The 26,342-nt window shown below is 35.7% G+C and overlaps 3 protein-coding genes across 4 annotated transcripts; all 3 read left to right on the top strand.

Annotated features, from left to right (window-relative positions):
• Positions 1 to 1,720: 1,720 nt before the first annotated feature.
• LOC112518527 (rho GTPase-activating protein 5) lies at positions 1,721 to 5,899 on the top strand. Its single transcript, XM_025126250.1, has 5 exons — positions 1,721 to 2,342; positions 3,416 to 3,536; positions 3,668 to 3,787; positions 4,770 to 5,000; positions 5,259 to 5,899. The coding sequence occupies exons 1-5, from the start codon at positions 1,876 to 1,878 to the stop codon at positions 5,742 to 5,744; spliced, it is 1,425 nt and encodes a 474-aa protein (XP_024982018.1). The 5' UTR covers positions 1,721 to 1,875; the 3' UTR covers positions 5,745 to 5,899.
• A 1,684-nt stretch (positions 5,900 to 7,583) lies between these two features.
• On the top strand, positions 7,584 to 13,927 carry LOC112517661 (4'-phosphopantetheinyl transferase HetI). The gene is made up of 9 exons (XM_025125030.1): positions 7,584 to 7,659; positions 10,243 to 10,419; positions 10,534 to 10,709; positions 10,893 to 10,960; positions 11,049 to 11,150; positions 11,288 to 11,443; positions 12,588 to 12,686; positions 12,948 to 13,077; positions 13,748 to 13,927. The coding sequence occupies exons 2-9, from the start codon at positions 10,310 to 10,312 to the stop codon at positions 13,828 to 13,830; spliced, it is 924 nt and encodes a 307-aa protein (XP_024980798.1). The 5' UTR covers positions 7,584 to 7,659; positions 10,243 to 10,309; the 3' UTR covers positions 13,831 to 13,927.
• A 701-nt stretch (positions 13,928 to 14,628) lies between these two features.
• Positions 14,629 to 23,344, top strand: LOC112518100 (signal recognition particle 54 kDa protein, chloroplastic). Of its 2 annotated transcripts, XM_025125668.1 has the most exons (15): positions 14,629 to 14,992; positions 15,075 to 15,210; positions 15,654 to 15,721; positions 16,302 to 16,403; positions 17,055 to 17,207; positions 17,346 to 17,423; positions 17,992 to 18,117; positions 18,202 to 18,304; positions 20,382 to 20,482; positions 21,023 to 21,160; positions 21,252 to 21,395; positions 21,891 to 21,966; positions 22,090 to 22,175; positions 22,331 to 22,456; positions 22,975 to 23,344. In XM_025125668.1, exons 1-15 carry the CDS (start codon positions 14,855 to 14,857, stop codon positions 23,086 to 23,088), a joined length of 1,689 nt encoding a protein of 562 aa, XP_024981436.1. In that variant the 5' UTR covers positions 14,629 to 14,854; the 3' UTR covers positions 23,089 to 23,344. The 2 variants fall into 2 exon arrangements, with proteins under 2 accessions (XP_024981436.1, XP_024981437.1); XM_025125669.1 differs by lacking the exon at positions 14,629 to 14,992 and having other exon boundaries at positions 15,626 to 15,721; positions 22,975 to 23,331.
• Positions 23,345 to 26,342: the final 2,998 nt, after the last annotated feature.

Below are 26,342 nucleotides of genomic sequence, written 5' to 3'. Positions count from 1 at the left end.
CCAAAAACCATGATTACTCTGTAAAATCATTTGGTTCCCCATCTGTTTGGTTTGGATAGCTGGTTGGTTGTGGCAGTCTCTCTCCTTCGTAAATGTTTGTTGGATATTTTCGATGTTATCAATGTTTCCATTTATGGTTTGAATGAACGATCAAAGACTTGTCCTTGAACACAGTGTATTTCTTAATCTTTAATAATGTTGTTTTCATTAAATTAATCAATATCTGCTACTTGAAAGGAAAAAACACTTCATTCGGAATTAAATGGTTCAAGTTATGTTAAAGTAACACATGTGCTATGTTATTCTTCACATGAAATTGTTACACACACACACACACACACACACACACACACACACACACTGTATAAATCGAATGAGAAACACATATGGGTTATAAACTCGTGAGAACAAATTAAAAAAAATATTTTTTGCATAATTTTTTATATATCAAATGATAGGGGTATAATATATTGTTTCACATATATTTGTTTGATAATGTGATAATTTTACATGTATTTGTTTTATATTGTGAATTTTTTTTGTGTATTTTTCGTTTCATTATTTATACAAAAATATATTTACATGGATTTTTTCAATAATGAACAAACATATGTGAAACAATAGTTTAAATCACAACTTTTCATGAAAAAATATTTTTGCATCGGTTCTCACGAGTTTGTGACATTTTTGTGGTTCTTATTTTATTATCATCACACACACACACACACACACATATATATATATATATATAGAGAGAGAGAGAGAGAGAGAGAGAGATAGGTGGTTTCAGATACAAACCATATAATTCTTACAAACCCTAATCAATACTTATATTAGAAAACAATCGTGATATTTATGGACAATTATCATGATTTATTAATTATGATTGAGATGTACATAAAAAATCCATGAATTTAGATTATGAAACAAAATGAAATCAAATATTAATTATAGTAGATGGACGACTAACATTGATTTGTAAGAATTAATGGTTTTTATTTAAATCTCCTCTCTCTCTCTCTTATATATATATATATATATATATATATATATATAGAGGTGGTTTATTTTAGTATCAATTTCATTTGTACAACCAATACAACCTCATCTTAACCATCAATTAGTTTATCTATGGTCAATATTTGATAACATGAAAAAGATAGTTACAGATTATCTATTAAAAAAGTTGAAAATATAAATAAAATAGATGATTTACATCAGAGTTGTATTGGTTGTACAAATAAAATATGTTATATTTGAAACATATACATACGACATTTTCACACTTGTTATTTTATGAAACAATATATAAAAAAAGGGTTTGTAAGTTTATACGTGTATCTGAGTAATGGACCGTTTCCTCTGCTTTTTTGTCATATTCTCATGTTTAATAAAAGTAAACACAATCTTGATTGGATCTTTTCATGTAAAATGTAAACACAGAATCATCTTACAACCAGCACTGCACAATGTACAACTCGTTAAAGCATTACATTTCTGTACTTGACATTACAACCATATCCTGGTGAAGAATGACCTAAAATCTGGATAAAGTGTCCACAGTGGAATAAAAAAAGAACAAAAAGAAAGAAAAAGAATGTTGATTATATATATATTATATATATATATTATATATATATATTATATATATATATACATATATATATATTGATGTTCACTTCTTACCATACGAAAACCCTTTTGCTTCAATTCAACTCATTGTCTTCCCCAATTCTCACAAATTCACCAAACCCCATTAAGAAAAACCCTAGATTGCCCATCAATCCATTCAAGATTCATCCCTTCCCTTAAAACCCAAGTTATAATTGAAGAAATATTTAATCTTTTTTTTTTTTTTGCTTTTTAGGGTTTGAAATGACAGAAATACTTCAATCCCCACTTCAGATATCTTCTTCTCAAAGCTCTTTGATGTCATTAGATGACAATGATGGGCTACTCCAACAAACACATCATCAATTTCCTTCTTCCCTTATTAACCCTTGTCCCAATCTGTATTCGGTACAAGTATCTGTATGTAATCGATCAAATACAGAAGAAAGAATTGGGTTTAGAGAGAGAAGAAAGAGGAGAGAGAGAGAAGAAGAGGCTTCATTGTTGGATGTTGTAGTCACTGTTTTTAGGAAATCACTTGTGGATACTTGTAATAGTGTTAAATTTGAGGACTTTTCTTCTGATAATAACTCAAAATCTTCAAAAATGGAGATTGGAGTGCCTACAAATGTTAGGCATGTTGCTCATGTTACGTTTGATAGGTTTAATGGGTTTCTTGGTTTGCCTGTTGAGTTTGAACCTGAGGTTCCCAGAAGGCCTCCCAGTGCCAGGTTTGTGGTTTCTTCAACTTTTTTTGTGCTTTCTTCATTTGTACTGTACTACCCTTGTAGCTCATCTTTCTGTGGTCTGTTGTGTTTCTATGAATCATGCATCAGGAATATTGGGTTTCTGAGTTCTAACCCTGCAACTCAGTGGAATTTCTTGGCCTTTTGGTTGTTTTTAATCTTTTTTGGTGGAAGAGAGATATGGATTGACTTTTTAAGTCAAATGCTATCAATTTTGACATTGAAATTCTATGTTAATTTTTAAATTCTTTAAAAAACTTGACAACCCCATCAAACTTTACAATGAAGGTTACAAGTAGGAGAAAAAAAATCCAGTTGGATTTCTTACAAAATTTAGATCAATTTTGTAGATGGAAAATTGTATGTTTGACCTTGATCTCTGTGTGTGATTTAACAATATTCATATTATAGTTGTTGAATCTGGGGTTATGTTGAATAAAGCAAATGGAACCTTTTTGATGAATTCTCATTTTGGCTGCATACTTTTGAATCTATGTTTGTTCGCTACCGTTGGAAATCTTTAGCACTCTTAGGATACATGGAACCCCTTTGGAATCTCCCTCTAAAGAAGTTTTTGAAGAGGGAGGTTCTTACACATGTGATAAGGGTGTTCTCGCGTTCTCGTAAAATGAAGGTATTTTCGTTTGAACCTCCACCTATATATATATATATATATATTGAGGGAGGTTCAGGAGAAAACTTTAAATAGATGAAAAACTAGAAAACACCTTATCAACCCTTACCAAGGGATGATCTGATGGACGTGATTAAACGAGCGGTTACAACATATTTATTTATATATATATATAGAGAGAGAGGTTTGACGGTATGTGTCAAGCTGATGTTGGACTCCAACCAGCACTTTAAGTGCTTAAAAAGAGCAAGTATGGTGCACCAAGGTTCCTTTTGGGTACACAATCTTACCGTTGCATTTTTAAAAGTTGGGTTCTTTATCAAGGCTCAAATTGACCATGATCCCTTATGAAATACGTAAAGAATGCGTCTTTTTTCTTGTGGACCATGTGAAAAATTGGAGCTAACTTGGTTTCTTTTTACAGCACAAGTGTTTTCGGGGTATCAACCGAATCTATGCAGCTCTCATTTGACTCTAGAGGAAACAGCGTGCCCACGATCCTTCTAATGATGCAAAGGCGTTTGTATGCTCAAGGAGGCCTTCAGGTGCGTTTTAAATCCAACGCATTGATGAGTTGTACGGTACAACTCATCAATGCATCCCGTTACTTTTTCAGATTCCTGAAAGTTCCCATTTTGAACTAAAAACAAGTGTCGTTATGCCTGTTAAATTGCAGGCTGAAGGAATCTTTAGAATCAACGGTGATAATGGACAAGAAGAGCAAATAAGGGAACAACTGAACCGAGGAGAAGTGCCCGAAAACATTGATGTACACAGCTTAGCAGGTCTTATTAAGGTACCCATTTTGCCACTTGCTTTAAACTCGTCCTTATATGGTCGAACACAAAGAGATAGATATGCATCAATGTACGTAGCAATTTTTGCAGATATGACACAAATGTTTTCTTGTACCTGCTTCTATTTGTATGTTATTGCTTACTCTTAGCCAACTTTTCAAATTTCTATCCTATCGATCTTTCTCTCATTGTCACACTTTCTACAAGCGAGGGATCTTCACAAAAACAACCACTCTACTGTTTCAGGTAGATGTCAGGTCTGCCTACATCTTACCCTCTGCGGACCCCACCTGGTGGGCTTTACTAGGCTTGTTTGATTTGTTTCTTTTTGGCACAAATATGTGTGAAAAATTTAAGAAATTGTTAAAGCTGATGTGGCACTTTAAGAAATTGGGGGTGTAATTGCGCCGATACAGATGGTCGTATAGGGGTAGACACATGGCGGAACGAGGACCACCTCCATACGTCTAATTATGTTCTTCTCAAACGCGAATTCTACTCTTAATGCTTATCTAGACATGATTAATCAGCCAATCTGTTTTGGATGTTAGTGGTTATTAATGTAGACAACTAGGCCTCAATTAATACAAGTACAATGAAGTGTTATTGATGTATGCATAGCTGTTATCTGAATGAAACCACCATACCATGTGGGATAAAGGTTTTCTGTCTTGTACCTCCTGCTTTAGGGATTATTTTGTAATTTAATGAAGCGAAACGGTAAATGTTGACTTTAGAATTTAACCCGTTTGACCTCAAACGTCGGATCATCCATTTTTTTTTGGAAGGAATGGCATAGGGATTGGTTCTTGATATCTATGTGATTAACAAAATATGTTGGGGTCTTCATGGATACAATTGCTCTACTCTTTAAGGTAGAGGTCAAGTCTGTTTATATCTGACCCCTGGACCCCACCTCTAGGTGGGATATACTGGGCTTGTTTGGTTTGGTTTTCTTGTTAAGTGCTTGTTTTTGTGTAGGCTTGGTTTAGAGAACTGCCAAATGGGGTATTGGACACGATTGAGCCGGAGCAGGTAATGCAAGCGCAGTCGGAAGATGAGTGTGCTCGGCTCGTGAGGCTGCTGCCGCCAACAGAAGCTTCGTTGATGAATTGGGCCGTGAACCTGATGGCGGATGTTGCTCAACTTGAACATCTCAACAAGATGAATGCTCGTAACATTGCTATGGTGTTCGCTCCAAATATGACTCAGGTGAGTTGTAACATGTGAAAGTTTCAAAGTTTATGGAGTGAAAATTCTATACGTGCTCCACTCTTTTGGGTAGAGGTCAGATCTGCTTATATCTTACTCCAGATATGACTCGGCATGTAAAAGTTTCAAACTTTATGGAAAGTACATTCTATATCTGTTCTTTTTTGGGTAGATGTTAGGTCTGCTTACATTTTACCCCTAGACCCTACCGGGATATACGGAGTTTGTTTGGTTTTTAAAACGTTTGCTAATATGCAGATGGCGGATCCTTTGACCGCGCTGATGTATGCGGTCCAAGTTATGAACTTTCTGAAGACTTTGATCGTCAAGACGCTAAGGGAAAGAGAAGATCCGATGGTTGAGCCGGGACCCGCATCACGATTTGATCATTTTGACGAAAACAACGAACCCCACTGCTCTTTAACAATCGACGAGACCAATGAGGTGAACATGGAGGATCAAGATTTTTCAATCAAAGAACCCACCTTGGAAAAACGATATGAAGACACATTTGAGGATGATTTGAACTCTAAACATCAAAGTCAAACTACTATGGTTGAAGAAGGTGGTGCTAGGGCGGCTGAAGGCGGTACTAGGGTGGTTGAAGCAGCTAAGAGTAGAAATCCACAGTCGAGCAACTCGAATCATAAGAAGGGACTGAGAAAGAATGTAGAAAAGAGCAAAGGAAGCACGATTGTGAGCCGTTTAAATTCAAGAAGTGAGAGGATTGAAGCGTGGCGGTGAATGGGTGGCCGGTGGCAGACGGGGGTGGTGGTATCTATTTGACCGATGGTCAGAAAAAGTCAAAGTTTATACAATTTGGTTTGGACATGTGATTTGGTATATGCTATGCATACCAATGGTTTGTTTATGTTTTATATGCATCTGGGTTGATCATATTATATCCTTTCGGTGGTTTTGGTTCAGGATTAGGGTTAATTTCCATTCACTCATCTTCCATTTTGACCTAAATCTTATGGAATAGAAGTTTGACTTCTATTCGACACACGAGTTTGACTTTTTTAAAAAAACCCTTTTTCCAACTATTCTCGAATAACGCCTTGGACTCGACCAAAGTCGTGGCGACGTCAAGAACCGACATGAGTGGAGCTTGGACTTCACGTGGACATGGCAACTTAGAAATCAAATGAAACAAACCCAGTATAGCCTATAAAAAAACCACGGAAGATGTAGTGAAAAATCTCATCTACTTAGATTCGAATCCAAGTGCTACCAATGCGCTTATAGCCATGAACATTCACTAACGATGACTGCAAGCAATTCGTGATCGTCGATTAGTCGGTGTGTGTAAGTTGTCCTGGAAAATTACAGTTGAAAAAATTGAGGAAACCTTTTTACATAGGTTGATTAAGGTTGTTTGGATATGTTTTCTCAAAGTTATCAACTGCCTACCTTATTCATATATGATTTTCCATTCCTGAAAAAAAAAAATCAAACTAATACTACAAAATGGGGACTCTAACATGATCCAAGCGAAGATGCACCACTGTACACTCTTATCAACGAACCACATGGGAGGCGGGGTGTTCCGAATAAGGTGCTCATGAGTTGGGTTGATCGGGTTAAAGACATTTGAACAACCCAACCCAATGCTTGCTTGTGATTTGGAAAAATCTTAACTCAACCCAAACCAAAGTGCAACCCAACTCAACCCGTACGGGTTGGTCGGGTTGGTACTTTTGGTATATTAAAATATTTTTCTAACCTTGAATATGTTATTTCTACTCATAATTTCTTTTTCATCATCAATCATTTGACACAACTTATCTATATTTCTTACGTATATCATATTCAATTAATTTTCGTAATTTATATATATATATGTTCACAGTTACTGAATGAATTATATAGAGATATGAATAGATAGAAAATATGTGTATATGAAAAGCATACATAATAGTGTAATTGTCTAATGTATATATTAATAGAAATTCAACAATTATATTATATCCAAGAAATAAAAGGATACCGGGTTCATCGGGTTGGGTTAGGTTCAAATAATAGTAACTCAATATCAACCCAATACCTACAGTTTGACAATTTTACAACTCGATTTGACATCGGGTTGGATTATTTCGTGTTGTGTTGGGTTGGATTGGTCGGGTTTTTGAGCACCCCGGTTCCAACATACAACATGTATATTAACATTTACCAAAAGTGACTGGTCATCATTTACTTCTCATAAATGACAAGTCGTCTTTACTTTAATATACTTGGTTTCTTATTAGGACAATTATAGCGATGAAACCTTTAAAAACCTCACTTGTCATTTTTTATGACATCATTGTCACCTCAACAAAATAAGGTTGTTCACTTTAAAGGGACGGATGGCTCAATGGGCCTTTAGGGCCCTGGCCCCTGTGATTTTTTTTTTTCTAGTAAGCTGTTAGTTTTGGGCCATAAGATTGAAGTATGCACAATAATGTAACTGGCCCCTCCACTCCAGTCCACGAGAGTCACGACTGACTGTTACTGTGACGAGACGAGAGCGAAGAGTCGGAAGCGGACATCGACGAGAGTCGCGAGTGCTCGACGAGACGACAGCGGAAGCTGGAAGCGGCCATCGACGGCAGCACGCAGCACCGTCGCAGAGACAGGCAGGCGGCAGCAGCACCTCGGCAGCGAGCTCTCGACGACGGTAAGGCATTCTGTAACCTAAGTACCTAACCTGTTCTGAATTTTCCTACCAGCTGTAGAGATTAGTTATTAAATTAAACCATTGGGTTATCCGGTTATCTTATCTCCCCTGTTCTGCTGCACTTTTTGTTTTGAAATCAAAACCTTAAGAAAAAAACAATATGGTTGTGTTGTTGATGGTCAGGGACAGGGGCGATAGACTCATAGACACTTACACTTTGACAGCAGCATTAAGGTCTAACCATTTCTGTGGAAAACTGGAAATTAAGGTCTAAAACCATTTCTGTGGGTTATCTGTTATGGTACAGCAGCATGAGCATCCCCTATTCCCAGGGGCGATAGACACTTACACCTTGACAGCAGCATTAAGGTCTAACTCCTACCCGTGCAAATTAAGGTCTAAAACCATTTCTGTGGGTTATCTGTTATGGTACAGCAGCATCCCCTATTCCCCTAGAAGTCTAGAACCATTTCTGTGGAAATTAAGGTCTAAATTTAGGTGATTGAGGTCTAAATTTAGGTGAACAAGAACATCGAATCTTAACTGCTCAATTTTGTTGTATGAATTTCAGAATTTGTGTTTGTTCTTTTGTGGGTTATCTGTTATGTGTATGCTGTTTAAAAGAAAGCATGCTAGTTCTTCTCGAAATCTCAGAAAGGAATCTAGTAGTAATACAAGGAATACTAACAAAATACAAGTTTACAGTTGTCAAGTTTTCTAGAAGATCATCCAGGTCTTTGATGGGTTGTAGTGGGGCTATAGGGGATGACTTAAGAACTGATGGCTAAGGAGGAACAAGGGATCCTCAGTGTATCATAGTCTGAAGGGTCCTTAGTGTATTTTCCCTTTTCTTTTCTCACGTGCTCGGACAACTAGCCTGTTTTTTGGGAGCAAACTAGCCCCACTTTTTTTTGGGCAGGTGCTTGTCTTACTTGGGTCGTTTTCTATCCTTTCTCTGCATTTGATCCCCTATTATTCCCTTTTTCTTACTCCATCTTCAACCCATGATATATTTTCGGATTACGGGTAGGATCATATTTTAGGCTAAGCTTTCTTCTTGGGTAGCGAATATATATTTTAATTTAGTGTTTGGCTGCAAAATTGGGTTGGGGACACACAATCAAACAAAGTGAACACAAACTGAATTATCAATACAATTTCAACACACAATGCCTGGAATCATCTCTTAAGGTCCATATGGTTTGTAATCAAGTAAATGTTATGTATCTTGATGCTCGTCTTTACTACTTGATGCGAATATAATAGTGAGATCATGCTATTACCACCAATGAAACGAATGAAATGTGTATAAAGATTAGAAAGAACAATTTAATTAATAGATGATTTGTGTTGTGGTTCGTCCAGGTGGTCTCTACTAATGTCCCCCGGTTATGTATCTCACTAATCGTCCTTCAACACCAAGTTATCCTCTAAGGATTATTAAAACAATGATCAATTTTTGGTTTCTCGAGGCTTTAGCCTAAATCAAATACACTATAAAACATGACATGCATAAGAAAAGATTTAACTGTCATAGAGTAAAAGATAAATGTGTCCGATTGGATAACCCCAAACCTTACTAACACATCGTTCCCGGTGTATTTTTGGTATTTTTGAAAATATATAATATTAGGTCCGGCCCCTGCTATACATGTTTGAAACATAAATTAAAATAGGTCAAATAGGTCAAGTGCATTATGAAAGTATATTACAATTACCCATGATTCACATTGGTCCACATTCTCTATTGTTGTGCATCATCAAATGCACAACAAGCAACAAGGTTTAAATTTATAAACCTAACTTATTCCATTGATGGGGTAAGTAGGGTAAGATCAGAATGTTCTCAAATTTAGATAAATAAAAAATAGAATAAGAATTAGAAAGACCAAGTTATTATAGTTAGAATATATTTTATTTGTTACTGGCTGGTTTTAGTCTTGCTAGAATATTTCTTTGGTGCTGAACATTACTCGCACAGTTTCAGAATTGGGCGGCATTTATGGATGCCTTTTGTGTAGAACAGATTTGGGGAGACAACCAAAAGACCACACACCTATTGCTTCTTTTTGTCCCTGAAAAGAGTCCAATATTTCAAATCTCTTTACCTTACAAATTTAAATGGCACATGGACGTTTTTAGCTTCAGTTCGAAAATGCTTTCATTATCGTAATATATTGTCATAGTTTAAAATAATAGTTATATTTCAGTCTGTAACCAGAATGATCAAATATGGATTTCTTCTATGGACAGAGGCAGTTCTTATTTTACAGTCCAATGATACCTTCTCTCTCTCTCTCTCTCTCTCTCTCTCTTCTCTCTGAAGAACTCCTCTCTAGTTGACAAAAACCTGATCATCATCATAATACCCTCTTATCTATTTCTCCTTGTAATCATTGTGAAAGTGGAAATCACCCTTGATCTTTCATGTAACATGTTTCCTCTTCTGTAAATTATGTTGACTTGTTGCTTTTGGAGGTTTTTAGTTGAGGAAAATTCTAAAAAAAATCTCCGACAAGTTTGTGATTCATGTAACATATAGGAAGTTGTTTGTTGCTGAGAATATTTCTGGCTTTCATTCAGGTTGCTCCTGTGAAATGCATTGGAGATAGTGGATCATCATTATGAGAATACTCCTATCTGAGGATATATGTTTCCATATAGCTGCAAACTGTGTTTAAAGATAAAGATACACTGTGTTAATCAGAGGATGTTTTGTACTTCAAGCCTTCTTTCACCCTTACAACTTCCATCTCAAATGTATGATCCTGATTCTAGATTCTACATGCCTTTAGAGTGTTTTTTTGATACATAGTTTGTTATCTAATAGTAGTTATCCAACATCTTACTAACACGTCAACTTTGATTATTTAGGGAAACCCATCTATGGTATATATTACCCAATGAAGTGAAGAGTGAATCTCTAATGAAGAAATATGTCGACCTTCTATCACCAATTGAGAAAGAACATGTTTGCAGTATGCGTAGAGATGAATTGCAAAAAAATGCTCTGCTAGCCCGTGCACTCGTTCGAACTACTATAACTAGATGTAAAGGCCTTCTATTTTATTCATAACTTGCAGAAGCACTTGACAAACATGTCATACTTGATAGAATAATTTACCAGAATATATAATGCTGAAACACTTCATTTGTGTTCATAAAGTTGCTTGTTATCATTTTCTACTTGTCAGATAACACGTAGAACTGACGTAATATATTTTCATGACTAGATCAGATATGTTCTCAAGTTAGCCCAAGGTCTATTGAGTTCAAAAAGAACGCCCATGGGAAACCTGAGGTTAAATTGATCTTCTTATCGGTTAATTAAGACACCATTTACTAATTCAAGGTCAAACGCGAGATTATACAATCATAATTGTTTATAGGTGTGTTGGCAACACAGCGATGATTGGCATCCACCACCGCTACATTTTAATCTCTCCCATACCTCGTCTTTGATAGCTTGTGGAATAACCGTTGGCTCTCCGGTGTGTTCCCTTATCTTTCTCATTTCTGTTAAAATATTACTCATTATTAACTCATCTGCAGGATCTTGTTCCTGTGTGCCAATAACTCTCTTGACATAGTTTCTGATGACCTTATTTTACATTTAAAAAAAATATAGATTGGTATTGATGTAGAAGAAAAACAAAGGACGATGAAGAACAATATTTTATCATTTGCCAGACGGTACTTCTCTCGTGAAGAAGTAGAACGATTAAGTGCGATCTCAGACCCTGAAGTTCAGCGCCAGGAGGTCATTAAACTATGGACACTAAAGGTTTCTTTTCATTTGCTTTTGATTTTGGACTAATTAACTATACTTCTGCTTATGTGTTGCATATCAATTTGAGCAACAAAAATAGTTCTATTTATGCACTGCCTATCAATTATACGGTACACGTATAATGTAGCATAATACCTAGGCTTTACTAATAAAGTACATATGGCTCTTTGCTTGCCTTTTGTTCAACTTCAGACATTGGATCTTCATTACTATTTAGGAGTTATTGAGTCTTTGAAACTCGTGCTTGGCTTTTCCTTGTAAACTAACCACGCTTTCTGGAAATTGCAAAAAAAGAGGCTATGTTTGACAAGAATCAATGATTTTAAACAGATCGTGGTAACATAATTTTACAAGATCTTTTACTCTGCATCTTTTGTCCAAAATTGCTAATTCTTACAATTTGTAGTATTCTCTTTTGCATCTGTACAAGAATCGTGGTTTGTTTGCAGCGAAAGGTCAAGAGTAATGGTCCAAAAAGTCAAGAATGCTTAAAAGTTCACTACAAGAAAATTGGCTTTATAGGACGCCTAGAATGTTTAAAGCGTTCTAATAGAATATTTTATAAAACTTAAGTTTATAGGACCAAACTTCAAAGCATCATATCTAAAATTGTTACATTTGATTCATAGGATGCTTTTGGGCTTTTTTAACAAGTTCTTCACTACGTTGTTAAAATGAAGTGTCACATTAGCTATTTTATAGGACTCCTTTTAGAAGTGTACTATAAACCCATCATTTTACTAGGAAATTTTTTCAAATAGTGTCGTGTAAAATAGCTAATACAACACTTTATTTTAAGCATTCTAAAAAACTTGTTAAAACGTCTAAAAACGTCCTATAAACCTATTGTAACACTTTTAGATATGATGCTTTTTGGTTTGGTCCTATAAAATTAAGTCTTAAAAAGTATTTTATTAGGACGCTTAGACATTTTAGGCGTCCCATAAAGCCAATTTCGTTGTAGTGGTTATCCTTCAAGGACCGGGAGTATGTTTAGCACAAAGCCATTTGTATCAAGTGGAGTCATTTTGAAAGTGGGCACTAGATTTGGGTTCAAGTAGTGTGTCTGATGTGTTTATATGAAACAAATGTATATACTTTTCAAATCTTCTTTCTAAATAAAAAAACGTAATTCCAGGAAGCATACGTTAAAGCATTGGGAACAGGCTTCGCAGGTGCTCCTTTCAATACTTTTACTATTAGGTTCGGGTCTGCAAATCCAAATCCAAACGCTAAGGTATGTAATAGAATGCCTTTCATTTCCAAATATTCTATAAATATTATGATCCACTTTTTACACTATGGCACCCAATAAAGGGTAGTTTAACTGGTAGAAACCTTTGGTTTGTTTCCCTCGGAGGTCACCAGTTCAAGTCCTTGCGGGCCACCGGAGGGTTTGACAGACTGTTGACTTCAGGGTGTGGAGCATGTGCTTTACATGACTAGTTATGCAAAAATACGATCATCCGAGTATCAAATCTCTTGTTTTTCTGTGTAGGATTCTGCGATGGTCATCGTGCCTCTAGAGAACCCATCTCTCCTCTCAACCAATTGGCGATTTGCACAGGTGGAACTGGCCGGTTCGCACTATGCAGCCATTTGCAGAGAGAACGGTGGGATCTCCGAAGGTGAGTACTCGTATCTTGAAAAATATTATACTCCCCTCAGCCCGAAAAAAAAATCATTACTTAATCAGCATTCTTATTTTAAGAAAGATTTTAGTTTGAAGATATCTGTCTACATGATTACCCAGAATCATCATTACAAATAAATGGATTTGCATCCAAGATTTATTTATTTTATCTTGAAATTTTTTAAACCAATTTACTGAATTATGTGTTTAGGTCAAGAATTGCTATCTTTTTGTTGGACACAGAAATTAAAATTCAGTGTTGTTAACCACCAGGATGGTGCTTGATTGGTTTGAGCTTGGCTCCAAAGGTCAAAAGTACCTGGAGGTCCTAGGTTCAAATCCAAGGAGGAATAAAAATCCTCTTATGGCCACGGAGGTTCAAATGCGGTGACTCCGGGCTATCTGCAAAGCAGGTAGTCGCCCTGGTATTAGTCGGCTCGCATAGCGAGTTGGATATCCAGGTTAATCAAAAAAATAAATTCAGTGTAGTTGTTAATTTTGGCAGTAAAAAGTATTCCCACCATCAAATTGCAATGCCTTTCTATTATTTGGCAACATTTTAGGTTAACATTATGTAATTTCATTAGTATTGAAGAAGGTTAATGTATTTAATTAATAGTTAAATATATGTGGAAATTATAATGTTGAGCTTGGATTTCATGTAGGGGCTCCAATGAAACTGATTGTGCGAAAGACGGTTCCTCTTGTTGAAGAACACTGCGTTTCTGAGATCGATACGGTTGTGTAGGTTTCCGGTTTTGCAAATTTGTCCCAAAAAAACAAGAATTTTGTTATGGAGATGATTTGTGTTTCGAACTGAGGTTGAGGTTGGTGTATAGACACAGAACTGGACAAGATTGGATAATGTTAAACCATTAATATATCATTTTCATTCCAAATGTCAAAAGTAGCAGGAGGTCACATGTTTAAATCCAAGAAGGAATAAAAATTCTCTTGACATGTTTAAATCCAAGAAGGAATAAAAATTCTCTTGTGGCCATGGAGGTTTAAATGCAGTGACTCCGGGCTATCTGCAAAACAGGTGGTCGTCCTGAGATTAGTCGGCTCGCATAGTGAGTTAGATATCCAGGCTAATAAAAAAAATATAATTGGGATAAGAAGATTTTAAAGTTAAAAAATAAATAAATTAGTTTTACCTTTTTCAAACTCTAATATCATTCAAACCCCTCGTGTCCAACATCATCCATTTTCATTGCGAGGGGCAGACCTATCAAACCCTCAAGCGGGATCTTGTACACCTGCTCAACTTATTTTCCTCAGTAGAATTTTTTTTAATGCATGCATTGTGCATCCAGTAAATTTTGAAAGATGCTATGCAATACTACATAATATTAGGAACATCAACCAAAACACTCGAAAACTTTAATTTTTTTTAAAAAACGGTGGAATTCAACTAAAAACATATCGAACGATTTTACAAACGTTTGATCTACTTTAAAGATATACTCATTCAATAAAAATCATGAGTCCACCGTTGCGGTGCCATGTTTCCAAAACCCTATGTATCGAATTCTTTTTATAGTTTATTTATTTAAAAAAATTAGAAACTTATTCAAGGAATTTTTATTTGAAAATATAATAGTAATAATTCAAGTTTATTATGGCCGTTGATCTGTAAATAGAATGGTGCACCGCTGATACAGCATATCAAGGGAAACGGATAGAAAGTCCACCTCATTGTGTATGCCTTTCTTGTTTCTTTGGTTGTGGATAACAAAAACTCTTTCCGGATACGCACAAAGAGACCAGTAATGGCTATGGAGGCCTTAACTTTCTCTACGGTTGCTTCCCGCCATTTCTCCACTACTTTTCCACGAAAGACCACCACTCACTCTTCTACACCTTCGTCTTCTTCACTCTCATTCCGATCCAACATTTCATCTTCTTCGGTTAGTACTTCATTTACTTACTGTATCAATCATCATTTCTTATTTTACTTCTGTTTGTGTTGCTAAATCTGTTGTTTTTTAGAGAGAGCTTTGGGGAATTGTGAATTCTCAGAGAGTAATTACGGTCAGGAGAGAGAGGCGTGGGGTCATCAGAGCAGAGATGTTCGGTCAGCTCACTAGTGGCCTCGAATCCGCTTGGAACAAACTCAAGGGCGAAGGTTTTATATACTCCTACCTTTATAAATTCACTGTGTTTTTCCTTCTCAATTCATATGTTGTGTGGGCATCATGGAGTTCTTTTCTAATCGAATGTTTTAGAGAAATTTGTAACTCCTTTTTGATTGATTACAATCTTACACTCCTTAATCCCATGATTGGAGTTTGTTTCTGATTTCAGAAATTCAAACTCAAATTGACATAAATGTAGGAGTAAGAAATCTTAGTTTACAGCTCATTGATTCTTGACTGATTTTTCATTTATAAAGAAGCTTGTTTCAAAGCAGGCCATGAAGTCTAATTATGAATTGCAAAGTAGTTATTAGTATAATTACTTCTGTTAATTGTTTGGGTAGATATGAGTGTAGCTCTTCTTGCTTACATCTTGTTAATTTTCATGTCATTATTGTTGACTAGCTGTTGCTGTAAATATTATGTGCTTCAGAGGTGCTAACGAAGGAGAATATTGTGGAACCCATGAGGGACATTAGGAGAGCTCTTTTAGAAGCAGATGTATGTGCAATTTTTTTTATTTTTTGCTGCATATGTATTTTCTTACTAAAAATGTGCAGAAAATCAAATGAGAAGTATAAATATTTGTCAAAGACCTTCCAGCCTAGTGGTAAAGGCTTGGGCATGGCATAGTCATGAACCCGAGTTCGAACCCTGGGAGGGGAGTGTTGGCGACATTTAAGTGGGGCCTGTTTAGCCTTCAAATTTGCCGGGGATTAGTCGGGCTTTGGCCCGGACACCCTTACAAAAAAAAAAGTATAAATAATTTGAGAACCTGAGAACCAACTATTTCGTGTATTATTCGTGGTGAATAACCCTGAATAATCATGAATACTATTCATCACGAATATCATGCATTACCATTATTCGTGATAGCATGCATTTACATCATCAATATCATGTAATCTCATTATGAGTATCTATCACAACATTCATCATAAATAAAAGAACAAATAGTTGGTTAAGACTTAAGAGGTTCTCAAAATATTTACCATTCTCATTTAAACCTGCCCCCTAGAAATGTATATGCTTAATAAAACCATTTCATCTTTAGTAGTAAGTTTATAATTTTGGTTGGCAGGTTAGCCTTCCTGTTGTAAGAAGGTTTGTTCAAGATGTAAGTGAACAAGCTGTTGGTGTTGGCGTGATTCGAGGAGTCAGACCAGATCAACAATTGGTTAAAGTATGTTTTTTCTTGCGTAGTGGATATAAATAATTCAGTCTGCATTATACTATGATCTTCTTCAGGGTAATGGAGGAAGGCTCGTAAACATAGTGATACAGAAACTATATCTTGAAGTTTTATACAAGACAAATGGTTACACCTCTCAAACAATTTTTCTTTAAATGCTCATATTGCTCATATTTAACAATTATATGTATCACTTCTTCCAAAACACTGTCAATATATGAATTTGAGAGAAAGACTACTCGACTTTCAAAAATAAGTGTCAGCTTTCCAATTCTACCTTAATCATGAGATGGAGAAATTGACAAGTTGTTCATTTTTATACTCTCTCCGTCCAAAATAAATGTCCACATTTTTATTATAGTTTTTCCCAAAATAAGTGTCCACTTTCAAAAGTAAGTTCCTACATTCCAATTATATCCTTATGATATAGATAAATTCAATTACTCCTTTTATTATTAAGGGTAAAATAGCCATTTAGGTATTTAAAAAGTATAATATTTACAAATTTCTAAATCTTCCTGTTACCTATTACGTGTAGGAAATGAAGAAAATATCGAGCAATCTTGATACTCCTATATAACTCTTCCTGAAAAGAAATATATATTACTGGATCCCTGTTCATTTGATTACTGATTTATGCAGATTGTCAGTGAAGAACTTGTGAAGTTGATGGGAGGAGAGGTTTCCGAATTAACTTTTGCAAAATCTGGCCCCACTGTGATCTTACTGGCTGGTCTACAAGGTGTCGGAAAGACAACTGTTAGTGCTAAATTAGCTTTGTACCTAAAGAAACAGGTGAGCTGCTTTTAAACCCCTCTATCTTACACTTGTACAATATAATATTTTCCATACGCCTTTTGTCAGTCCGAAGAACTGTGTATAGTTACTTACGTCTTACCTTTTTTGCAATTATAATGTAAAACAATCTAATAGGGAAAGAGTTGCATGCTGATTGCTGGAGATGTATATAGACCAGCTGCAATTGATCAACTCGTTATTTTGGGCAAACAGGTATGAACCCTCCATCCCAAAATAATCGTTCATATTTCTGTTTTAGTTTGTCCCAAAATAAGTCTCCACTTTTACAGGTAAGTTTCTACTTTCCAATTCTACCCTTAATTATGAGATGGAGAAATTCATTACTCTCTGTAAATTTGTTATTTGGTTAATTAAAAAGGGTAATAATCACACAAAATTTTAAAATTTTGTGCATTTTCATTGTGGACATGTATTTTGGTATGGAGGGAGTATTTTATTTCTTCATAATAGAGTTAGCTTCCTTTGCGTTTATGTTATGCTTGTTTAGGAGGCCAAAAAAGAATACAATCATGAGTGAACTTCATACCAGTTAGACAGTATTTACAGATGGTTTTGGACCATAATTTTATTAGTTGATGCAGAAGCACTTAATGCTTTCAAATTCCTAAAAGTGCTGTGGATCCTGAATTTGTTAGAAGGAAGGATAACTACATAAAAACCCATCGAAAAGTTCCTAAAATTAGTTTTCATCGTGCTTTCAGTGGTCTTATTTTTAGTCGATCACTTAAAACTCGTTCTCATAGATATAAGCTCGTTACAGGTGGATGTTCCTGTGTATGCAGCAGGCACCGATGTGAAACCGGCAGAAATAGCTAGGCAAGGTCTTCAAGAGGCTAAAAAGAAGAAAGTGGATGTAGTCATAATGGATACAGCAGGAAGGCTTCAGGTTATATAGCATGCACTTTGATTATTCTAGATACTGCAATAAGCCAAGCACCCTTTAGCTTATTTCTTTGCCTTTTGTTATCAGATAGACAAAACTATGATGGAGGAATTGAAGGATGTGAAGCGGACATTGAATCCCACGGAAGTTTTGCTTGTTGTGGATGCAATGACTGGCCAAGAAGCTGCAGGTAGGAACATCACATTGGTCTTTTGGAGTTGGTCTTCCTTCCTTCCCCAAAACAAATTTGGCTTTAACTTTTTCGTATTAAATTCATAACTCGGGGATCTTCATAGAAATAGCTTCTTTACTCCTTGGGTAGAGGAAAAAGGCTGTTTACATCTTATCCTCCCCAGACCCCACTTCGTGTGGGATTTACTGGGTTGGTTTGATTTGGTTTGGTTTAGGGACTTTGTAGCTCATCATAGCTTTGGTCAAATGACCTTCTAAGGGGCGCACCAATTTGACAAAATGTTTTTGAGGAATTTGGATTTCATGGAAGGATTTGGAATTGGGAGGATGAAATTCTTCATAATCTAGAGAGAAGAAAGTAGAGAGAAGTGATTTTCGTTATTATTATTGTTAATGAAGTTGTACTCGGCAACACCTTTTATACAAAGGTCAGCAAACTAACCAAACCATAACAGCAATCATATTACAACACCTGGCACTCACTTCAACTACATATATCTCTATCAGAGGATTTGGAATCTTTGCTGTTTTTGGTTTGTAGGATTTGGAATGGAATTGAATTCCATTTTTAGAGATAATTTATAAACACAAATTATAGATAATTTATGAACACAAATTATAGTTGATTATAAAAGTAATTAAATTACCTTTTATTTTTTATTATTATAAGATGAATGCTTTCAACATATTTTTGAACATTATTACAAACAAATCTTGTGAAAACCCGTGAAATACCAAGTACCCCCATGGGATTTCGAAATCCTTCGGTTGTGGGATTCTTTCTGAGATTTAAAATCCAAACGTTCTTTCAAACCAAACATAGGCTTGGAATGGAATTCAATTCCATATCCTTCCAAACGGGCCCTAATAGTTTTTTTTTACTCCACCACCTTACCTTCTGACAAGTTTGAGAAGACCATTGCGCATCAAAAGAATGCCACTCCCATACACAGAAATATCTAGAAACCTGTTAAAAGGTCATGATTTAAAAATCCCATGTCAGAAGATCATTTAGCTAAATAACCCTTTGACTGTTGTGCATATTATGTGGGTAGTTATTATTTTTCTTTCGTTTATTAATTTACATATCCAGTTATATGCTCTTCAACCCTTGTTATTAACACATTGCCTTTTTCTAACATCACTTTCTGTCTTTATTATTTTATTTATTTTCTTTCCATTTCTTTCTTCTTCTCATGCATATATGGACATATTAATTGTAATACGAAAGTTTTCATTAGCGTTGTGGCTGTACAAAGTTTAATAGTTTATTGTGGCAAGCCAGGCTGTTGCTAACCATCCAAGAGAACAGGTCAACTGTCTTGAGTTTCTAAATCTTTTTCATTTATGAATGGGTCGATGGGTCGAAGATAAATACACACATCTCCACAACTTTCTCTGCTTTTCATCAACAATGCTTTTCAAGACTTGAACCATCCAAGAGAATATGTAATCGTCATGGATTTCTAAATTTTATTGATACCATATGGACAAAGCTCATATCTCCATGTCTGCTAAAGAAGTGTTTTAACACAACCTTGAGGGCCAACTCAACTGGCAAATATAGGCTAAAGGCTAGGCCTTGGGGTTCCTGGTTCGAGTCTCCTCAGGGCCACTAGGGATTTTTCTTGTTGTCTTGAGGGCTAACTCAACTGGCAAATATAGGCTAAAGGTTAGGCCTTGGGGTTCCTGGTTAGAGTCTCCTCAGGGCCACTAGGGATTTTTCTGGTTGTTGTCTTGAGGGCCTCATGGGATTAGAGGAGTGTGCAAACTGGCCCGGACACCACGGTTACAATAAAAAAATGTTTTAACACAGACCATAGTCGCATCTGCTGAATATCAAGGAACAAACCTGGAGAGTTATATGGTCCATTGCTTTTTTCAGGAGTCAGCATCCTTCGATCCTTATTTCATATATTGTAAAGGAACGATCGTAATCTTGTTTCTCATTCCTCTGAGTGGTGTTGTACAGAAACTGAACTACTGAACTATTTTCATGTGATTCTTACTTATTCTTGCAGCTACTGAGATTCCCATTTTCATTTTTTACCATACTGATCGTGGTGATATTGCAGCCTTGGTGACCACTTTTAACGTTGAAATTGGAATTACTGGAGCCATTCTAACCAAACTAGATGGTGATTCAAGAGGTGGAGCAGCTCTGAGTGTTAAAGAGGTTGGCCTTCTAAAGTGAGAAAATACATACTCCCTCCATCCCATAATAAATGTCCACAATGAAAAAAACGCACGGTTTTAGAAATGTATAATTATTATACTTTGTTACTTTTTAATGAACTAAATGACAATTATATTCTTTATTATAGAGGGAGTAATGAATTTCTCCATCTCATAATTAAGGGTAAAATTGGTAAGTAGGCACTTACTATTGAAAGGGGGTGCTTACTTTTGATCAAACTAAAATAGAAATGTGGACACTTATCTTGGGATGGAAGTTGTATTAGCTAACAATATCTTTCTCACATGAGCTTTGGATTTGACCCATAATGCTTATTTCACATATAGCCGTTTAACCGGGGACTATTTAGGATATCGACCTTAAATGAGAGATTTTAATCACAACATAACCTTCTGCCAAGTTTAGTAGCATTCTTGTGTATGGAAGTGGCATTCTCAAACCTGTTAGAATGTTATGGATTTAAAAGGAACTTGTGAGAAGGTCATTCATCCAAGTGACCCTTTAATTTGGGCATTTTAGGTATCAGGAAAGCCGATCAAGCTTGTAGGACGTGGAGAGCGGATGGAGGACCTTGAACCCTTCTATCCAGATCGTATGGCAGGACGCATTTTGGGCATGGGAGATGTTCTTTCATTCGTGGAGAAGGCACAAGAAGTTGTGAGTACCTATTAACCGCATATCGGTTTTTTTTTTCTTTTTTCCTGTAAACTATAATAGCTTGAGATAACACTCATCCAACTATGGGTAGATGCGCCAAGAAGATGCTGAAGATTTGCAGAAGAAGATCATGAGTGCAAAGTTCGACTTCAATGACTTCTTAAAGCAAACACGTGCTGTTGCACGGATGGGTTCCATGTCTCGTGTTCTTGGAATGATTCCAGGAATGGGAAAGGTACCGGACCTAGGCTGTTGCCAATTATTTTTTCATGTATTGCTTTTGTTTCTATATGCATATATGTTCGAGGGTATGTCTGGTACGTGGGAGCGGACGGGACAAAACAAAAACTTCTTGTCCCACGTTTATACATGACGAGAGTGGGATAGGACAAGACTCGAGTGGGACAAAAATGTTTTTTTCTGTGTCCCGCCAAAATGGGTGGAACAAAAATAGGTAGATAAAACAAAATTGGTAAATTACTATTTGCTAACCTATACCCATGTCAAATCAAAACTCTAATATCTTCCGAAGTTCTTTTACCCGCCTACCTCACTTTCGTCCATCCAGTTCTGTCCACATACCACCCACACCCTAGATAACGAGAAAATCTTATATAAATGGTTAAGACAACACTAGTTATGATCCCTATATTGTTCCAACTCTTTATGTTGCATTCATTCCTGAACTGAAAGATTCATAATTCCCGCTCACTCGTCTTGAATGGGACAGGTTACTCCTGCACAAATTCGGGAGGCAGAAAAGAGCTTGCTAATAATGGAAGCAATGATTGAAGTGATGACCCCAGGTTTTTCATCCTAAACCTATATATTTTAAGTTATTTGTTGGCGAAAAATTATAATTTTATTGTAGAATCTTCAACAAAGAGAATGATGAACACATTTGATGTGGTTTCTGGTGTTATTTTCAGAGGAAAGGGAGAAGCCTGAACTGCTTGCTGAATCCCCTGCCAGGAGAAAGCGTATTGCTCAAGAATCTGGAAAAACCGAGCAGCAGGTATATTTAGTGTTTCTTGGTTTTGTTTTATTTTCGTGTCGCCAACAACTAGCTTTTCAGCATCAACTAGTTTGCCAAAGATAGCCTAAAAGAAGGTTTAAACGGTAACTAGCATATCTTTTCATGGTTTTAGTAAGATCTTTGTTGAATGGCAGGTGAGCCAACTTGTTGCTCAGCTTTTTCAAATGCGTGTTCGAATGAAGAATTTGATGGGTGTAATGGAAGGTGGATCGGTTCCTGCACTTAGCAACCTCGAAGAGGCCATGAAATCCGAACAAAAGGTGCCGCTTTCATTTTTAGATCCAAGATTCATCTTCAAACATCCATTGCATAGAACTTGATAGACCCAAGTTGAATTGTCCCTCAACTTATGAATAGTTAGTTACCAACTTAGAATGGTAAAATGATCTGCTCGATGCCAATAAGAAATCAATAGGACTCGGATGGATTTGTGTTTATGTTATAAGTATAGAGTTGATCTACATGAGTCTGTCCCCAGGGCATGGCACAGTTGGTTCCACAGACAAGGGTTCGAGTCTTGCAGCTGCATTGTGGAGTTGCAATTCCTTTGGATTATTTAGCTAATTGACCTCCTGACAAGTGTTTTTTAAATCCATGACGTTATGACAAGAATGCCTAAAAACTTGTCAGAAGGTCATGGATTTTAAAAATACATGTCAAGAGGTCATTTAGCTGAAGGACCCCAATTGCTTCGGGGATTGGACTCATTGTGGGCACTGGGTTCTTAAACCAATCAACGGATATGAAACAAACGATGCTTGTTTTCTTGAAATTTCAGGCTCCTCCAGGTACTGCCAGGAGGAAGAGAAGATCAGAATCAAGAAAACAATTTGCAGGCTCATCTGGACGGCCAAGCGTTCGTGGTTTCGGTGGTGGGAACGGAGAGAACTGAAGCCTTCATAAGGCTTACCGATCCGCACCCTCTTCCCATCTGTCACTTGGATTAACGACCAACTTAAGGTAACGACATCCTCATCGCTTTTCTTGTAGAATAATCTTTTGGAGTAGATAGCGTTGAAAAGAGAGAGGTGTAAAGTAGGTTACGAATTGAGAGTTTTCGTACAAAAAACCGATCTACAAACACAGCTTTGGAGAACTCGAATATTTTTTTATTACGATTTTATGGAAATGATGATATTGAATTCGTGTTCTGGCATGGGGTCATATCGGACGATATTTTCCCTTCATTTTGCGAACCTATCGGTAGTGAAAGTTCAAGGGAAGTATCATAACTGATATAAGTTATAACTTGTGAACATAAACGTCTGTTAACAGCTTAATTAGTTTAATAAGATTCACAACTTATTTGGGTAACTATAGATAACTGTTTGATAGATGGCTTAATTATATAAAAAATGACTTATTCAGTAAGCTTCTAGGAGTTTTATGCCAAAAGTAAAGTTTTTTTTCCAAACATGTCTCTCCCAATTAAAAAACACGTTCCTTCCATTTATGTAAAAACCATCAAACAAAAACATTTCTAGTCTATATAGATCGATTAGTCTACATAATAATTCATACAGAAAACTTTATTTATACAAAATTTAATGAAAACCAATCAAATAATCTTGAAGCTCATGTTGTAAAACAATTATAATAAATTTCAAAATAAAAACTAATATACAAATTTTAAATGTGAATATTTAATACATAACAATAATTCTTTCCAACGTGAATCCGGATGAGATTGATCGTCTTCATACGGGTCAAAATGCTCTTCATATGGGTCGTAATCGTCATCTTATTCTTTGTCCGTGGAGTCATATTTGTCAGAGGTATCTATTTTTTGTGATAAATGAGTTTGAAACCACTGTTGGACAGACTCATTCCACTTCGATGATAGTGGGTGTTCTACATGCCATAAATCTTTGTTTTCCATGACATGCATTGGAATTGTCTGGGGACTTACTTGATTTGTACTGGCGAGAAGACCACGTATTAGTGAAGGACTCGAAAAGATGACCACGTATTAGTGAAGGACTCGAAAAGAAGACCACGTATTACTTGATTTGTTCTGCATGCCATAAACTATTGATTGTGTTTGTCCTATAATTACCGTACGAGGTAGGAAAGAACAGGGTCTTCTGAACATGATGACTACATAAGTCTTATAGCACGTGGATAGCTTTTGGAGCCATTTGTGAGGAAGATCGAACCAACTGTAGAGGGTGAAGACATTTTTGGAACTTTTGGGGCTTTCTCGAATTGACATTGGAACAAGTATGAGTATAGTTTGACAGCATTGAACGAAACGACAATAATGAAGGACTCGAAAAGATACCCAAAAAACATAGTGCTTCTTTTGGTAACCCATTCAAATCGTGAATGTGGAAGATGTTCAGGAAGGTAATCAGGGTGAAACTTGAGATTTTTAATGAAGAGGCCATGCTTTTGCAGGGTGATGGTAATGAACGTTTTGTAGTTAAGGTGAGATCTTTCTTTCAGAGTCAAGTCGGCGATGGTTTCTGTGATTTCTTCTGTGAGGTTCATGATGATGGCTTGAGAGGCATCTTGGTTTGAAGAACTTGATTTAGCTATTTGGAACACCATTGAGAGGATTTTGTTCTTGAGGATGGGTCGGACCTTTTTAGTACTACATGTATAGCCTTTTGGTTGTGACAGAAAATCTGCGAGAATATTCTATGTTCCTTTGATATGTTTTACTGTGAATTTTCACTGGAAGAACGAATTTGACCACCTCAATAAATATGCCTCAGGAAACATTTTTCTTTCGAATTGCAGCATATGAGAGAAATAAGATATATATCCATTTTGATCAAGAACTCATGACTGATAAGATGGAATTGAAAATTTTTTATTCCTCTTTTGACCGCAAGGAAATATTAGTAGGTAGATATACATTTAATCTACCCCTATAAATATTATCTTTAATCACATCTAAAACTTTTTATCGTCATAAAACATAGCATTTGTGACCACCTTTTTTTTTATCACGACAAATGTATTTAAAGCGTCACTGGTTTTTATAAAAAAGATTCTTTACATTAAAAAATGTGATCATAAATGTTAGTCACATTTTATTAAAGTTACTTTTATGTCCCTTTTATATTTTATTTAACAATTCATATCAAATAAAATTCATTTTTCATTTTAAATTACACCAAGGCTGTAGGGCTTTTTATCAAACATTTATGGGTTGTTTGACAATTGTTTAATAGTTTGGTGTAAAATTATTAAATGGTCAGAATGATTAAGATGCTCTCGTGATATAGTGCAAAATGAAATATAATTGTTTGGTAATTATGTACAATAAAATTAGGGCTCTTAATGGTTAAGTGAGATCCATGATACAAAATCATTCAGAGGGTTTTGGAACCATTAAAAGACAGACTTTTTTCTTGCCAAACAAGATTCACTTATTAAGGATTCAGAAGTTGCCTCTTAATGGAACTATTAAGAGGTAAACAAACAACCCCTTACAATATACTACAGGTCGACATAAGTTACTATACTCACTTATTTATTCTCGTCCATCAAAAACGATTGTTACGACATATTTTTTACCAAATAAACGTTTACCAGTTAAGAGTTTTATTTCTCACTTACCGGATAAACGTCCATTTATACGTATATATACACTAATCAAATGATATTATTCACTTAAATGTTTTTTTTTCAAACATTAAGGGGGTGTTTGGAATTGCTTATTTAAAACAACTTATACTTTTCTACAAAAGCACTTATCAACTTATTATAAGTCAGAAGGATTTCACTTCTTAAAATACTTCTTATTACCGGTTTGGCACCGGTATAAGTTGTTTATCCAAACACTCAAAAGTGTTTATTACCAATGTCACACTAGAATAAGTCAACACGTTGTTTTTATAATCAATCCCAAACACCCCTAAATCATTCAATAAATTTGTAAACATTTTTATAAAAAAAAATAAAAAAATAGACAAGAATCTAACATTAATAACCAACACCCAACAAACACCTAGAGAAAATAAAGCAACAAATTAACATCAAAAGTTGAAACAATTTCAACTCCATGTCCCGTTGACTAAAAGTCAAACCCAAAATCATATGGATTTTAACAAAAATTAATATTTAAGGTATAAATAACCTCAACCCTCCCCCCAAATTTCCCTAATTTATGACCAAATTGGTCATAATTCCAAGGTA

This window comes from Cynara cardunculus (assembly GCF_001531365.2).
Source record: "Cynara cardunculus var. scolymus isolate 2C chromosome LG 9, CcrdV1, whole genome shotgun sequence".
Classification (NCBI taxonomy): domain Eukaryota; kingdom Viridiplantae; phylum Streptophyta; class Magnoliopsida; order Asterales; family Asteraceae; genus Cynara; species Cynara cardunculus.
The sequence above is the reverse complement of the archived record's forward strand: the minus strand, read 5'-3'. Positions and strand labels throughout refer to the sequence as shown.

Coding starts and splice junctions, on each gene's coding strand:
- LOC112518527 (XM_025126250.1), top strand. CDS start 1,876: ATGACAGAAATACTTCAATCCCCACTTCAGATATCTTCTTCTCAAAGC. Junction 3,537..3,667: donor ATGCTCAAGGAGGCCTTCAG/GTGCGTTTTAAA, acceptor GTTAAATTGCAG/GCTGAAGGAATCTTTAGAAT. Junction 5,001..5,258: donor TCGCTCCAAATATGACTCAG/GTGAGTTGTAAC, acceptor GCTAATATGCAG/ATGGCGGATCCTTTGACCGC.
- LOC112517661 (XM_025125030.1), top strand. CDS start 10,310: ATGTTTCCATATAGCTGCAAACTGTGTTTAAAGATAAAGATACACTGT. Junction 10,961..11,048: donor ACGCCCATGGGAAACCTGAG/GTTAAATTGATC, acceptor AATTGTTTATAG/GTGTGTTGGCAACACAGCGA. Junction 13,078..13,747: donor GAACGGTGGGATCTCCGAAG/GTGAGTACTCGT, acceptor GATTTCATGTAG/GGGCTCCAATGAAACTGATT.
- LOC112518100 (XM_025125668.1), top strand. CDS start 14,855: ATGGCTATGGAGGCCTTAACTTTCTCTACGGTTGCTTCCCGCCATTTC. Junction 15,211..15,653: donor GAACAAACTCAAGGGCGAAG/GTTTTATATACT, acceptor TATGTGCTTCAG/AGGTGCTAACGAAGGAGAAT. Junction 18,118..18,201: donor ATACAGCAGGAAGGCTTCAG/GTTATATAGCAT, acceptor TTTTGTTATCAG/ATAGACAAAACTATGATGGA.